General features: G+C 47.5%; 1 protein-coding gene across 8 annotated transcripts in view; it reads right to left on the bottom strand.

Annotated features, from left to right (window-relative positions):
• Window positions 1–16,854, bottom strand: part of LOC8024827 (transcription factor GATA-5) — a 132,064-nt gene that overhangs the window by 29,278 nt on the left and 85,932 nt on the right. For all 8 annotated transcript variants that reach the window (XM_040499678.2, XM_040499679.2, XM_040499681.2 and 5 more), the window contains one exon: window positions 16,386–16,433. In XM_040499678.2, the coding sequence (XP_040355612.1) occupies window positions 16,386–16,433 (48 nt within the window). The remainder of the gene's footprint in view (window positions 1–16,385; window positions 16,434–16,854) is intronic.

Here is a 16,854-nt window from a genome sequence, read left to right as displayed (position 1 = left end):
TTCATTTCCAGTGAAGCGCTCTACCAACTGAGCTAACCTGGACTTGGACGTCAGTAGAGCAGGCGGGTTTTATCAGCTGCCACCAGTCTAACAACAAAATGAGTGAACGGCTTGCGTTTTTAAGGTTATGGTGATAACGCAATTAAATGCGAAGGTGCAAGCGAGCTGGACAAGAAAGGCGAAAATAAACCCTGCAGGACAAAAGACAAATAATCCCTTCTCCAGAGATTATTTTCGTCGCTCGGCGCGTATAGTAGGCTATTTATTAGGCGCCCTTCGAAATTCCTACATCACCGATTACTCTCGAACCAAATTGGGGTTTACTTTTTCATTGAGGAGCTCTTAACGAGTGAGCGTCGGTTAAGGTACAGTTTGAGAAGCTCCGACAAACTTTAATTAATGTTTGCCTTTCATCCCGTGCCGTTGACACGTGTGAATGTTGGGTCCTTACATCTTGAGGAGCGGTGTCAGATAAGATGGTGCTGCGCCGCCCGTCATTATTTCGCAATCTATCTACTATGGTGTCAACGTAAACCATTCTCAATAAATAAGCTTCAATAAACATTAAGACAAACACACACAAGACATGTTAGATTTGGAATGAACGATATCCGTCCGAAACGGGAGATGGTGAACTTCCTAAACAAAACACTCCCTCAAAAAAAAAAAAAAAAAGAATTCTACGAGATTACCGCAAAAAAGAATGACAAGGTTTACGTTCATCCAAATGATTCCCGATACCGGTAATAAAACTTCCAAAGATCAGCGCGTAACAGGACGAAACGCAGTTAAAGTAGTAGTCCGTGTGCCGATAGCCTCTTCATGTACGTTGGACGGGATGGAGTACGTCGACAACGATCCACCCGGCCGTCAAACACGGCCTTTCGCGTTCTCCCTTACTCTTCTTTAAACCCTTGAATAGCAGTCTGGGAAAACAAGCTGTCAAGGCCACGCCTCTTGGCCCATTAAAAAAGCGAGCGACACCCCGTGCTCTCCCAGACCATGTGGTCAGCAACGCAGCAGCAGAGGAGGCGGCGCGGCAGCGGGCTTCCTTCGACGAAACCTACACACAACAAGGCGTGGCCAGCCGCACGGCCACCGCGTACCAAAACTCTACATGCCCGGACCGCTCTTATCTACAACGTAAACAAAAAAAAAAAGTTATGTTTGTGGAGGAAAAAAAGAGAAGAGAGAAAGAGATGAGGGCGCGGGGCACACACGTTGTTTGCGGCGGCCGGGAGTTACGACGCTGAAAACGCCTCCGCGCAGAAAACTGTTCGCGTTTTTTTTTTATACGGGCGGCTGTCCCTCGAACCCAAGCTCAACCACGATCGACGCCTTTTCCGAGTCGGAAACCACCGCCGAGTCTCGAATGCCAACGGGAATCGCGAATCGCCGGGATCGCGTGTGGGACGACACGCGACCGCCGGGCGATAAGAACGCGTGTCCGACCGCCACGCGAGAGCCTCCGCGCTGCGTCGTATCGCGCGAACCCCCCTACCCACCCCGTGCGGGCGATAGCGGTAATCAGATAGGAACCTGATGCCTCGAGATGATTACGCTGCTGCACGAGCGAACGTCGCGCGCGCAAACAAACACCAAAAAAATGGCAGCCGTTGACGTTTGAGTTGCATTTAAGATTCGTTGGGGATACGTCGCTGATGAGTCTATTCAGGGACGCAAGTCCTTACGCAAAAATTTAGAGAGTACAAAGGTGAGAGAGTGGTGGCACGTGAAGACGTTTTCATAGATATGAGACGGCTACATGAAAGGGTGCGCGACGCGGGACGCCGGAGTAAAGTAAAAGCAGAGGCTGATTATGAACAATAGATAGCGTGAAGGACAGAGACTCTTCATTGTTCGTAACGCTTCTCCAACTAGCCCACCTTAATATCTGAGTACAGCTAAGTTAAATTCTGCGGACTCGTCGAGTCACGAGGGGCAATCTGTTGAGAATGATTCTACTTGAAGGTTTAGGACGCGAACTTTCATTCGAAACGTCGTTCCATGGCATTTGTTTCGTTCATGCATGCCCGTACACGTTTAATATTTCTATACTGCGTGCAAGTTCGTCAGTCTTGTTTCACCGCATTGTTTTAGTGTGCAAAGGTGAAGTAGATATATTTCAGGTTCACCACACATATTAAGCCTCAAAAGGCTCTGCTCGATTCGAATTGAGTTTGTATGTTGTGTGTATGTTTATACGGCATGAAGTTAGTTTGCCTCAACGGGCGAGTTGACGACGCCCCGTGTATGATGAGAGAAAAACAACAACAAAAAAACAGCACTTATCTAAAAGGAATACAGATAACGTGTTAACAAACGAACGCGCGGACAGCATATGACATTCTGTTCCTTTACTGTTTTCCTTTCTGGTACGTACGAGCACGGAGCACCAGACGGTACCTTGTGACAAAATATCTTCATGAAGAACGCCATTTATTAATTAGATCGGTGAAAAAAATATTTGAAATGTATGGATATTGCTGCCGCCCCTCGTGTTTTTAACTTGTCTATGTTTTGTTCTTGGTGACTTTTTACTTTACCATATGGGGGTGGGGGTGGGGGGGGGGGGGGGAGGTTTAGGAAGAGATTAAAGGGTTGCACGAAATAAATTTTCGCTGGGATAAATTGGGATTCTACTAATCTACACCGTTTAGTGCGCCAAAATAAAGCTATGCACACGACCTTAAAAAGCCTGAAGCCTGCTTTTCTGTAGAAAGATTTATAATATAGCGAACTTTTCCGTACCCCCTTTCCTTTGTAAGCTCTCCGCCTTCTCACTGTGATGAATCCGCGGTGGCCAATTCGTGGCCAATTCGTGCCGTGAAGGCACTCATCCTCGCTTCCGAATGACAAGCTCCATGGCGTGCTTCAAAAGCACGGCGGAAGCATCGCCTCCAGTGCCCAAGCACGTCACGACCAAGTGATATCTCATTTCGCTTTTTGAATTGAGGATAAAAGCTAAGGAGGGAGAAGTTCAAAAATCATTTCATGGCCCCCACACTGACCCCCCCCCCCCCCCACCATTTTGTTCTTATTATTATTTTTAATGTAAAAGTGACGAGATGCAAATTCTTTTAATCATAAAATCGTTGCACCGCCCCTTTAATATTTTCCTACAGCGTCACGTATATCTTTAATAAAGTCACAATATGCAACTGGTTGAAACCGAAAACGAAACTGGAATGGGGAGGAAAACGAATTATAGAGGAGGAGAAAGTTTCCAAAAATCACGTAACTGTGCAGCTTTTTTTTTTTTTTTTTTTTTTCAGGTAACGTTTTTGCAGTTTTTTAGAGGCCACAAAAAAATGAGTATGTTTTTGTCTATTTTTAGTATTGAGTGTGTGCCTTCGATGGCCCATAATATTGATTATCTTCGGTGGTTGTGCCTAACCACCGAAACGGGGCGTGACCACAAAGAAGAGAGTGAGCGCAACTCCAACCGGCCAGTTCTCGATCGGCGGCTTTCGGGTGGAAAGCAAACGAATTTCGAGCCGCAAATTGCGCTCTCATATGTCATGTACACGTAAAAAAATCGGCCACCATAAATCCCCTGTCAGTGTCCATTTAAAGAGTTGACAGAGTATATAAAACATTCACCGATATGCAATCAGTCGGATCTACGAAGCAATTCTAGATACATTTATCTCGCAACGCATTCAGGCTGAACTCTATGGGGCGAAAATTCTGCAAAAAATCACCCAGAGGCTGCAACGTCGAGCCAGTGACGAATGCGCCCTGTGCACGTATACACTACAGGCTCTCATTTTCTCCCTTAGCTCCATTTACAACGCTTGCACACACGTCGCGCGCAAAGCGAGCGTGTCGTTGTGCCAAGTTCGTCAGTTATTCGTCGCATAATTTGCCCCAAGGAGTTCGGCCTTTACATTGCTACTGAATCGCCGTTGAGACAAACGATCCAAGACTGAGCAAATCCTTGCGACATCTTCATTGAGAGATACGGCTCGACAAGAATGCTATCGAATAAATAGCCATCGAAGTCTATCGTACAAGTCCGCTGGTCGCAAGGCCTAGGCCAGAGGATGCCTGTTACTTTACTTTTACAGCGACATAAAGCCAGCGGAACTGCCGTGGCCCCGAGGCCGAAGCCGTTAAATCCTCCGAAAGACGCAGAAGTTGCGAAAATGCGATCCGTTGTAAATCTGCGGCCAGGGCTACAGCACCGCAGATCCGGTTCGGTCCGACTCAGAATTTGATTGGAATTCCGGAGTGTATATGTCAGACTGGACGAACCAATATTTACAGACAATTAGCCGGGAAAGTGTTTCCGGATCCATGTCATTTCTTTTTAATGTTTATAATTCATGTGTGCTTTGCGAAAAACAAAAAAAAAAGATTCTGAAAGGATTAAGTAAGTTTTGTGACTGGTCATATACATGCCAAGCAAGTACATCCGCGAGCGATATGAAGGTGAACAGCCTTCTTGTTTTTGACGCTCCTGCAAGTTTTGGAACAAGCTATGTTCCAGAAGAAGGCTAGAGCGCAAAGTTTAGACCCCAAGCCCCGTACCATTTGAGACGTTGAGAGCTAATGTAGGGTTAGGGAGCCGTAAAACAGGCAAGAAACCAGGTAAGGTGCTCACCTTCGTAAGTGGCTTCAGGCATCATTCACAGATGATTCGTTAAACGCTATGGTGCATTTTCGAGATAATGGGCGAGCGATTGGCAGAGCACACATTATCGACTATAGGGCGCTTTTGTTAATTATACACAAACACACTCTTATTGGCTCCAGTGAATGAATGGATACATCCGGTTGAAAGTTTTGAATCGGGCGGCAGTTTGCGCCACCTTGCCAGTGTGCTTAGTTTTCACCGTATAATATAGTCGAGAAGATTCAGAGTGGAGAACGTTGCAAAAACTCTGAAGCGAGGCTATTTCACTTCATTCGCACGCAAGTTCAGAGTTTGTGAGAGGCCAGGAAACCGGGATGACGAAAATTAATAGAGAAGCGGTTGAGGCGTTTATGTCGACTGTCGAAGCAGTAATGGCTGAAGCGCCCCAAGCGTGGTTTTCACCGCAAAGAGAAGTCATCCTGCGATTCATTCATAGGGCATAATCTACGGTTTAATGAGGAGCTTCCGCCGCATCATAAATAGGTATCATATTCTTAGTCTAATGTTCGTACGGCAAAGTCCATGTGCTGATAATGCGCGTCCAAGGCATCCTGCAAAAGATGAGACAAGCGGTACCGCGCATGTTATCTATTGACGTGAAAAAAATGTGACGAAAACAATTGATCGTGAAATTGCGGTTATTTGGTCGTAGATCGCTTAAAAAAAGGAAGTGGTGAGAGAGAGTCTGCGCAGAGGAAAGTAGCAAACAACCTCTTCGTATCGCCGCTGCAAAGTGTACGTTTACTATTCCAGGGTGGCCGCTGCCAAACAGCAACAACCCTAATGAGGATACACTGTTTTAGAATCGTACATGTGTCTACGGAGAGCCAGCGAAATCCCCCTTTTCTCACCCCACGCCAAGCAATAAGGATATACGCGCCGGACTCAGAAAAATAAAATGCGCGCGCGGACCAGCCAGCCACGGCATCGTGGGATTCCTCTCATGGCCGGCCGGCATATGGCCGGAATACGCAATGCTCGAGAAGGCGCGATCGTTTCGGGTCCTTCGGCCGACGGGACGTCGCCTTCCTCCTCCTTGGGGGTACCACGCGGATATTTTTACTTCGCGCAAAGACGCGTGGTGCGTTTCGCGACGACAACGACGCCGAGACCGCGATCCCATCGCCGTGACGTCGACCGTCTCGTCGTCCCCAGTCGAAGTTCAGACCTGCTAGAAAATACGTGCCCGTCGCATCGGTTCCCCATACGGCCGTCGTCACGTCGCAGAGTCTGGTTACTTCTCTTTCTTTTACGTACTTCCCTCTTAACCAGTTAAAGTCTCTGACTAAACCAGGCAAATCAGAAATTCGAGCGCGCCTATCTTTTCTTTGTCTGTTTCGTGTTCTCCACGTGGAGGATTCAGAAACGCGGTTAGGGTCGTTTTACGATAGGTACGCAGTCGGCGTCTCTAATACGTTTGTTCGCTGAACCGCCGATATACTAAGAGCTATATATATACATATATTCGATCGAGCCGTCTTGGAGAAACCATTGCGTAAGGAACAATTACGTTAGTCTGCTATTAGCCTATTTACTGTATGGAGTCCACGCGATATGGAGGTCGAACCACTCCCCAGCTTGCGACGGCACGTACTACGTGACATGTGAACATACTTGGCACCTATATAGTACATTTGTACGACTAGATTTACCTTCTCAGGCTGACACGAACGGACTTTTTTTTTTTTTTTCATTACAGAATTTAACAACCAGACAAAAACAAACCAGAAAAACAAATCCGATTAAATATTTTTGCCCGATGGAATAAAGCACGCAGCCATTTATTTTTCTGATGCGTGTCGAGCAACGCCTCAGAGTGAGAGTTCTCCTCTTCGATCATTCTCCGTTGAACCTTACGGTGAACCCCAGAAGACGAGCCAAGCCAAGCCAAGCCAATGCCATATGATTGTCACGTGACGTTCCGGAAGGCCATAGCAACGCGTGGAAAAAAGAGGGGGGGAGAGGGGGGGGCGTAGCCATATGAGGCGTTCAGAATGTTAGATTGGCTGGGATGTATCGCGTATAGCGTCCACTGCGATCCATCGCAAGGTGAAACCGAGTATAGCTGAATAACTTTTATCTCATCTAGGATTAATTAAGGAAAGCACCATTCGGGTCAAGGGGTCCGTCTAGTCATCTACGTATCAGGGACGCGGGATCGGAACGTGCGACTTTAACGACGAGTTTTCCTCGCTCAAGCTCACGTGTAAACAAATCATTTTCCACACTTATAGCTTTTGCGACTGAACCTTTCAGAGCGCTACACACAACTGGTGAAACGAAGCTGCGATAACTGCGACATGCATCGTTATTCTCCAGTTCATCGTACCCGAGAGCGAATACGAAGCAGCTAAGCGCGGTCGTGTTGCCCCGAGCGACGCAAAAGCTCGTTCCCGGCGCTCGGGCTCAAAGCACGAAGTTCATGATTGAACATCGGCTGCCCTCAAGACGCGCTAACGTGGCAGGATAAGAACCTGGGGAGAGCTTTAACTTCCCCAGCGTTTGTAAGCGCCACTCGCCGCTACATCTAGCGTAAATTGGCTGGGAAAGGTTGAACGTCAAAGGTCACGTAATGCAACGCAGAAGCTCACCAAGTTCATGCCGCACACACGCATTTTACTCCGAAAATATACTTCCTGATCTGCGTTCACACATAATCCGTGTGGGGAGAGCGGATGTACGTAGCGCAGTTCGACGGTTCATCACACCGACTCAGCCTGTCAAATGGCGGCCAGAATTTAAGACATTGGTTGTGTTCTAGGCAGCTTCTCAGAAAGGGTTATGAAATCGATGGCCGAGTACTATGCCTGCAAGTCGGGAATAGCACCGACCCTCTAATCCGAAGAGACTGGGGCAATCAGAAACGACAGGAAATGCTTTGTAACTACACCGACCTCCATGCTGTCACAGATGACCGATGCTTATTTGTCCCGCAAAAAGTAGGGCTCGTCGAGTGGAGAGCAGAAACACTTATTCGTACCCCCGCCGATTCTATCACTAAAATATGACCACGTTTACGAGAAAAAAAAAATTGCAGTTAATTTAGCGTAGTACAATATACGCTTGATTTGGCAAAAGGCGTACAAGAATTACACAAATGGTCAAGAAGCACAAGAAAAAAAAAACTTGCCGACATTTGGGAAACTGCTGGAAAGTTCGCGGTCATAAATGATTCGGTTAGGTCGCAGCGATTCAAATCCGAAATGAAAATTGCGTTCGCAAAGTAGCCTAGCTGTGTAGCACAATGTTTCAAAACCTGCCCCATAAAGGACACTCAGAGACGTACATATACCTTACTCCTTTTGTTTCTCTCTCTCTATCTTTTCTCTCTCTATCTCTATCTCTCTCTTTGCCTCTTGTTTGTTTGTTAGTGTCCAGCGTCGGTCGTTTGGTCGAACCCGAGCGACGCAACACATGAAACCCGAGAGAGGGGAAGGAGGACATTAGCGAGCCTCACGTTAACAAGCCTTCGCTGCAGTGGCAAGCTAATAAAGAGGGAGGAGAAGGGAGCGGCGCATGCGCAATGGAGACCCCGAGGCTGAGGCCACCTCGTTGCGGCTTCAAGTCACGTCCCGTGTCCGAGCGGGGGACGGCGGGCAGCTGCCGCCTGCGAGCGCCTCCTGGCCAACTTCATAACGAGGACCGTCCCAGGCCCACCATGCATCATGATGGCCGGATAACGAGCCAGCGACAAGGCCGCACTCGCTCGTCACGAGATGGCGCCAAACGGCCCGTGGTGGTCCTCTTGCCGACATGTACTGGACAGTGTCTGGTTTTTACCCTGACGTCCTCGTGTAACAGGCACGCTGCTGGATTAGCACGTAGGAGCAGCATGGTCGCATCAAGTTTAGAGGTGGCGGTGACTAGCGTTCCGCATATTGTGGAATGGCTCAGCGATTTACGGAAGACCAGTGTCATCTGACACATAATCATTAAAATCTCCGAGACATGAAAGAAAAAATAACGTTAATTTATAATGGAGTAAAATCCTGAGATCAGGGAGAACGAAGGACGGCACGGACACAGAGATCTCAAACACAGCTGTGCTATCCTGTAGACCGACACGCCGTTTACGAAAAAGCCCGCGTTTGCCCACACCAGGTGTGGGCAGTGCGCGTGCGCACAAACCGAATTTGCGTGAAGTAAGACGTCTGCGCATGCGCCGTGCCGTCGACAGCGCCACCGCAGTTGCGTGACGTCAAGGCCGCGTGTTGGTCTATAGTCTCGGGGCTTTAGTCTATTATATTCAACCATAACCAGCTGGTCTGGTCATGATCTGGTCATAAACGTTCGTTCGTTCTTTTTTTTTTTTTTTCTTGTTTCAGAGGGTAGATTTGGATATTCCCTAACTAGCTTGCACATCCGTTCCATTCTTGCAGGAGTTTGCACCAGCTGGTGTGACACTTCCTGCCTTAATTTATTTTTATTTATTTTTTTACCAGCATAGTTTGTCACATTTTGCAAATACAAAGCTTTCCCTTTACTCAGACTGCTCCCCCTTTTCACATATAATCTTTACAACAACCACAAGCACAATTCTTGCAGCACTTGCAAGAAATTCGGCAAATGGCATTAATAATAATTTTTGTTGTGTGCATGTGCTTGTCTGTATTTTAAATCAATGTAAACATTGAAAACGTAAAAAGTTTTCAGACCTATTGTGCAGCATTTATGATCGACGACAGAGGGAAAATGTTCAAAGACTACATCATGCGCAGCAACGAGGTCAATAAAGACATATTTTACTAAAGCGGTTAAAACAGCTGATCTGAATCCACTGCATTTCCGGAATCGAAATTACTCAGATCTCACCAGGAGACAGAGTCGAGCGAATGGTACAGGATTTGGCTTTGTATGGCTAATATCCGAGATCGGACGACACCTCAGTTTCTTTAATGTGAGCAAACCAATGGAAATTTTTAAACTCTTTTGACGGACAATGAGGAGAGAGCATGCGTGGTTCGAAGATAACGATCATAGTTTTGGACCACATAAAAAATACGTATATGTTATCTTGGTAAGAATTCAAATGATATTTCCTAGGACCTTCTTGCTCAAACCACAAATAAAGTTTTCCATGCATTTACTGGCAAAATCTGCGGGGTCTCATTTGAACTAACCTGATTGAAACGTAAAATATTTTTTTTTCTTTTTTTACCAAAAACTGAAGCAAAACTCTAAGCTTTCACTGGCGATAGTTTCAACCACAAGACAAAGCTTTGTCATTCGCTGGGGTCCTTCTATTTTCCGCCCTGATTTGACGTCTCGTGCTTTCCAGAAAATCGAACTCGCATACCTTTGTTAGAACGTATTATATAATATGAACGGTTTTCAAGCATATGTTATTAGGTGTACTTTTCTTTGCCCAATTCTATTTTCAACGATATTACTATCCGCCCGCGCCGGGCGCATGCTTAACCGAGTACTCCTTAGAGACTTGTTTTCCACGGCTGATCAAAATCAAGCTAATCCTTCATCCCAGTTGTCCAACGAAAATCCAAATCCGGTTCAGGCCACTTCGTCATTGCGGAAAAAATTATCATACCAGACTATAAGTACACTCTCGCCAAGAGGGAGTCTCGTAGCAGCGAGACCTAGCAAACGATTCTGTCTATAATCGTCACTTCAGCGTCCTAAGTCAATGAACTCCGCGAGAATTGAAGACACTCGACAGCAATTGGCAGAATTTATCGGGAACCGCGTACAACGCTCCCGTTCCAGACGTCCGCGCGCGCACTCGTTTTCACAGGTTTCATCGTGTTCATGAGGCAAACATATGTTCCTAGCAGGGTGCAGCGCAAACTCTGGAGCCGCGTGCTTGACACGGCAGATGCTGTAAAGCATCGGGCAGCTGCTTGCTATACGCTTGGAAGTTTCAGAGAGCAGTACGGATTATTAGCCCCAAAACTGCCCCAAAATAAAAGAATAAAATTAAAAAAAAAAAAACTTTACGAACGGTAAGCTACGTACAGTAATGTAAACAGCTTGGTAGGTTCAAAAATATTCACAACCTCTACAGCATGATTCCTTTCCTCTGTTTCATATATCGATCGCCGGGCTAGGCCAGTTTTCGTTGCACACTTGATTAGCCGGTAGTGCCCCGCTTGACTTAGGGTCTTTTTCCCTACATATACAGGGTGTCACAAAAGAAAATTTACACGGTCTTTTTTGCCGCAAAAATAAACTAAGCATCACCGAACGCTCATTCTCCGCCTAAAGATAGAGCTAGAGGTCACAACCAGCTGCCAAAGTTTCAGCCCGATCCGATAACTTAATAAAAAGTTATAAGTGATTTTCTGAAAATTTCAATGTGAGAATGGAGCCCGTGTTTGCCCGTTTTCGGTTTCTGGTGCCATAGAGCCCCATGTGTTTGAAAACACCGTCGGCCGCCATTTTCCCATTGAAATTTTCAGAAAATCACTTATAACTTTTGATTAAGTAATCGGATCGGGCTAAAACTTCGGCATCTGGTTGTGACCTCTGGCGCTACCTTTAGGCGGAGAATGAGCACTCGGCGATGTCTAGTTTATTTTTGCGGTAAAAAAGACCGTGTAAATTTTCTTTTGTGACACCATGTAGGTGCCGTCACCTCGTCTGGAGTTGTAAATAGTTGAATCTATGAAGCTACACAACAACTTAATCAGTGCGGCACGATTTCTAACCTGCGGTCTTTAACGTACATACCAGAGTAGTGCTACACGACTGCACGCGGTTACGGCGTTCTTTCAGATCGGAAGGGGCAGGGGCGGGGAACAAAAACATTCACAATAAGGTTTTTTTTTTTATATATATAAAATTTGATTTATGTGTCGTTCATTTCTTTCGATAAAAGCAGCCGTGCACCTTTTAGTTGGCGACAACTTTCGTTGGCATAACTTGTCCACTACCCGTACTACAATCCTTCGGAAGAAGCCTCCCATTGGTCTTTCTACGAGCGCGCTTAGAAATGCGCCGCGAAACGGCACGGGAAATCATCGCGAACGCTCTAGTTGCGTAAAGCTGGAGCGATGAAAGAAAAAAAAGTATGCGTGCGATTAGACTGTCAGCACACGCTTCGAAGAGTCATCAGTCGCGAAAGCTAAGCAGACCACCCGAGCAGAGCCGACTGTCGTCACGCTCATTGAAGCAGCGCCCCACAACGCGGCAGCCAGCGATAAAGCGGGCAGCCTGCCCTCGCTCGCGACGAGTGATGAATAACGCTGCCTACGGAAGGCCCCCGAGGTACCCGTTCTCACCGCGCTCCTGACAAACAGGCTCAAAGAGGTTCGCGCTGCAGGCATCGAGAAGACGATGACGGGCGACGCAAAATAATAAAGGCCAAAAAGCGAGCGCTGAAGAACCAACGCCGCATCATAATTTCGAAACCGGCAAGCTACTAAAATGGACCGAAGCGAACGTTAGAGAGCCACCCGAGCCGAGGTAGTGCCGTGGACGCGTCAACAGGGCACTGTTGACGCAGGTGACCATCAGGAGGGTCACCTGACACTCCCACGGTACTGGATTGGCTCCGTAATTCGTAGCATCCGATGCGGTCAATGGGAACGTGGAATAGAGTATATTACACGAAGCTCAAGAAAACGCAACGACTGCAAAGTTGCCAAGTCAAACTCAGGGGAGAGAAAAAAAAGAAAAGAAGTACAACGACGTCCTACGCGGACGCAGCGACGCAGTGAGGACAGAGCAGCCTTGCTCGGGTTTCGGGGAGGGAGAGCGATAGCCATCGGTGAGCAGTCGTCGATGTCGCGGACGGGCCGTCCGAGACGAACCAAGACAAACACAAGCGTCGTCTCCCCGTCGGCATGAAAGATGAAGTCTCGCGGGCAGCCCCTCTTTCTTGCGCGGGGCGCCAGGCGCGACCACTTCGCACCAGCAGCGACCACGGAGGAGGCGAGCGGGCTGGCGGGCGGACGGACGGATGGCCCCGAAATGCCCGACAACCTGGACCTGTTGAGTGTCAGTTGGGGAAAAAAGCGACCGGAAGACAAGAACGACTGCCGAAAGTAGTCGAGGGGGCCCCAAGAGTGGATGGGCGAAGAGGGAGGCAGTGGGGGGGGGGGGGGGGGGGGGGGGGGGGGGGGAGGGGGGAGCACGTCTGCGGACTATGGCGCGGAGGGGGACATAATGGCAGACGGTGTCGCCGACGGTCGCCGCCACGGCGGGAAGCGTGTGTCTCTGTCGACAGAGAAGCGTAATTTGCCTTTAAAAGGCCCCACGCCCCCCCCCCCCCCCTTTCCTCCCCTACAGTTCTTACTTCAAGCAGGGGAGGGGGAGGGGGGGCGGAATGGGAGAGGTGATGGATTCCCGCTGCTTTACGCTATTTGGGACACTGGGAGTCTCTGCAGGGTGGGCGCTATTTAGTTCCGTTTGTTTCCTTTTCGACTTGGAAGCGGTGGTTGTTCGCTTCATAGCCGAGTTATCGTGTTTGCCCGATGGAGGGGGCCAGTCGCTTTTGGAGATTTGTTTAATCGTCAACGTTTGGAGTCACAAACGTGCGCGATGTTCTGGAATCCAACTTAGTATAATGTGAATTAGATCCGGACGTAGCACGATGCCACCAACAATTCAAAAACTTTTTCCGCGAAATGATACAACGATATAAGCTGATGTAAGCTTCGGCGAGAACAAGGTACGTAGAACCCCACGTAAGGCTAAAAGAGTTGGTTTGTCTCTCTTTTACGATGTTGTAGGTAACAGTTGATTTTAAAAAAATCTGTCTCTTGTGCGTGTTTATACTAACATGACAGTTTGATACCAAGTCAACAGCTTATCTGTAAAGTCGGTCAGTGTTTTTTTTCAACACAAAGCAAACGAAGATATGAACTATGAAGGGTGCTATATAGTAAACAATTACAAACAAGCACGTTAGGGGCACCACCATACAGTCAGCGGCTACGAAATATTCTAGTTAGAAACTCAGAATGCACGACGGAGCTGGAACGTGCCACACGCTTTCTGGTCTGCACTGGAAATATATTGCTGCATACTTCTTTCGTGCCTTGCTAAGAAGAGAGCGCACCGAGCACTATATCTGAGCAATTATATCAGTTCGAAGAAGTCATGTTACGTTGGCCGATATCGGCCACCATAAGCACAAACATGCGATCGGAACTTTTCAGGCTTTCTCTCTTTCTCTCTGAAATAGTGACATCAAAGTTTGTGGTCAGGTGGAATGTGCTAAGTTGGTGCACGGGCACCAACTTAGATTAAAGTATTTGGTCCTCAACAACGACTTGTAGGTTCGTCATTTAAAACGAAGTCACGTGAGAAGACTCCGTTGCACAGTGTGGCCAGTGCAGTACGACAGCTAACCTGGTTGTGAGGTTGAGTTTAAAAGACGAAGCAGAGCTACAACGGGTGAACACTTTATAGGCATTGCCTACTTTGAAGAACCTGGATCAATATAACTGTGACGACAAACCTGAGAAATATTGCCAGTGCTTCGGGAAAGCGAGCCGAATCAACGCAGAAGGGCGAACCCCTGTTCCGATCAAGCTCTCTCGAGTCCCGACCTTCTTTCCAGTTTTGTGAGTCTCGATAAAGGGGCATCCTTCAAGAAGGACATAGATGTCCTAATTTTTTGCCATCTTCCCAGGTTCCGTTAAGAGGCCCTTGTGTTCCTTCTATGGCTTGCAAGATGACGTCGTGAGACCCAGACCGATAGGTATAAGATGGAGCAACGTGTGTGACAGTCAAAAGGTCGCTTCATTATCGCTTGCAGCATGTGTAAGACACTTATTGTCGTTTTCTCAACAGTTCAAACAGGTTGAATGCCCACTTTGTCAAACAATGTCTCTTACAGAAGCGAGCATCCAGCATTCAATACACTATTTCGAAAATCCGAGGGGGTCTCACGAGGATCTCGCAGTGCGCCGCGCGACGCGAAGAACTGTGAGAGCAAGCTGACGAAAGCTTGGGACAACTCGAACGCTTCCTACAACCTGGACGCTACACGATTTATAAAGTCCGGTACAAATGCATGACACACTGGCGCCGCATATTGACTGAGACTTGCGAGCACGGACTTTTTCCGTTATAAAGTCTCGACTCACGACTGTTACTGACCCAAGTATAGAAGCTCTAAACAAACGTAGCCAAAAGAAGGCTATTAGGAAACTAATAAAATAATCGCGACAACTGTCGTAAACTCGTAGCAACTCATGCAGTCTAAGCCTTGAGAGTGCGGTTGTGCAATTTGGCGTAGTTTAGCCTGAAATTTTAAACTATCAATAAACAAGACGAATAAAAAGTGCGAATTCAATGAATCTTGAACCAAAACACTCCTCTACGTAGTAAAAAAAATGCAGCAAAACTTCTCCATTTCCCCAATATCTTGATCTGCTCTCTAAATGGCAGAGTGCCAGTAGGGCAGCATTTATTCAAAACGCATTTCTTGTTATCGTATTCCCAGTTCCTCGGACCGTAAAATAACACGTCAAAATAATTTATATTCCAGGCTGCCTCCTTAGTTTTCTCGCTTCCTTATGTTTTCAGGCGTAAGACAATCAGGGAACTACACTCAACTTTATCGCTACAACGCTGGCACGTCTTCACTAAAGGTTCGTAACGTTCCGCACAATGTGTCACGACACATTTCTATAAAGAAAGCTGCGTCGCCAGACCTACAAACCTTTAAGATTCCGCACCATGTTTGAAAAAACATTTCTTTGAACAAACCAGGCTTTTTCGCCAGACCTGCGAACCTCATAAACTATTGCCTCGCAGCACAGATGGACCCCGAAAGCTCTCTAGCCGGCTGCTTCTAAAAATACCCTCTCATACCATTGCGGATTAGCTCCCAGAAGTTCACAGGTTATCGGATATTATTTTACGCACGTCCGGCAAAGAAAAAATCATAACGGGTGGAGCAACATTAAACCGCTCAAGATCCAATAAAACCACTGCCCCGAGTTAAATGAGTCCGTTTCACCTTATGATGGCCCGAAACGGACGCTACGAGCCATCAGAACCATTCCAATGCCACGTGATTGTCACGTGATTCTTCCGGAAGGGCGCAGCCTCGCGCACACGGCGCGGAGTCACGTGCTACACTCACAGCACTCGATTGGCAGCGACGGCTAGTCCATAGAGCGTCCCACGCGCTTCGTCCTCAAGCAAACCGGAGTATCTACGTTGTTCAGCCCCTAAACTGACAGTGCCGTGGAATTTCTACGTGCTCTTCGGAACAGTCGTCTTCGTTTATCTTTCGGCACGTGATCACGCTTCCATTCATACCCACGCGCAGAAATGAGGTGATGAAAAGGAGGCCGCTGATTGGACCGGCGAGCGCGTAACCTCCACCACACTCTCACGCTTATGGGCGTGAACGGGGTGTATAGTTGAAGGACGGCCACCGGCCCCAGGGCAGCCGCCGCCACAATGTGTAAAGTAGCCCGCGCATGGTTTACGATGGCGTGCCTAGATTCCAGAGTGTTTTCAACTGCTCCATCGTGATCACGTGGTTTATGGGACGCGTTTGCTAAATACGAACGCCGAGGAGGTGAAGGAAGCGTCTCCGCCTCTCCGTCCACTTTCCACCTGGTCACGTGACAACGCAACGCATGCGCACTGGCGACCAATCTTCGCAGAAGGCGTCCGCTATTAAATTGCAAACGTTCTCCATATTTTGAGTTGCTCTCTCTCTCTCTCTCTCTTCGATCTGGCTCTCTGGTTTATGGTCTACAGGCTACATTTCGAGCGGCGCGGTCCGCGAGGAGAAGCGTGATGCAGGGATCGACGATCGACTTACCTGTTTCGTGAACGATCTGTAGCCGCGTATGTCGGGGGCCTCCGGCGTCTGAAGAAAGAAAAAATGATATTAGCGACAAAAAAAAACAAAAACAAAAAAAAAAAGAATAGAGATGAACAGAGATGCGCGCGGTGGACTAACGACGACCATAAAGAACTCTCCGCTCGAGGAATGCGCGTAGTGCTTTAATTCCCGGTAGCAACATCAGCACGGATAAATGACGATCACGATTTGTACACTACAAACACGTTTTCGGAGGCCCTGATCCCTTCCCTTTTTGAGGCAGCATTATGGACGGCTCCAATAAAACATTGAGAGGAACAAGCGGAGCAGGGGGAGAAAACTCTTAGTTTAAGACTGGTATGAAAGATTAAAAAAAAAAAAAAGCAAAGAAAAAAAATGCGGTATTTTTAAGCAGTGGCGTTCTGCTATGCTTCACTACGTTTTAGGTCCTTATACGTCTGCAGGA

Source organism: Ixodes scapularis, unplaced genomic scaffold (genome assembly GCF_016920785.2).
Source record: "Ixodes scapularis isolate PalLabHiFi unplaced genomic scaffold, ASM1692078v2 PGA_scaffold2__306_contigs__length_199485367, whole genome shotgun sequence".
In the NCBI taxonomy this organism is placed as follows: domain Eukaryota; kingdom Metazoa; phylum Arthropoda; class Arachnida; order Ixodida; family Ixodidae; genus Ixodes; species Ixodes scapularis.
The sequence above is the reverse complement of the archived record's forward strand: the minus strand, read 5'-3'. Positions and strand labels throughout refer to the sequence as shown.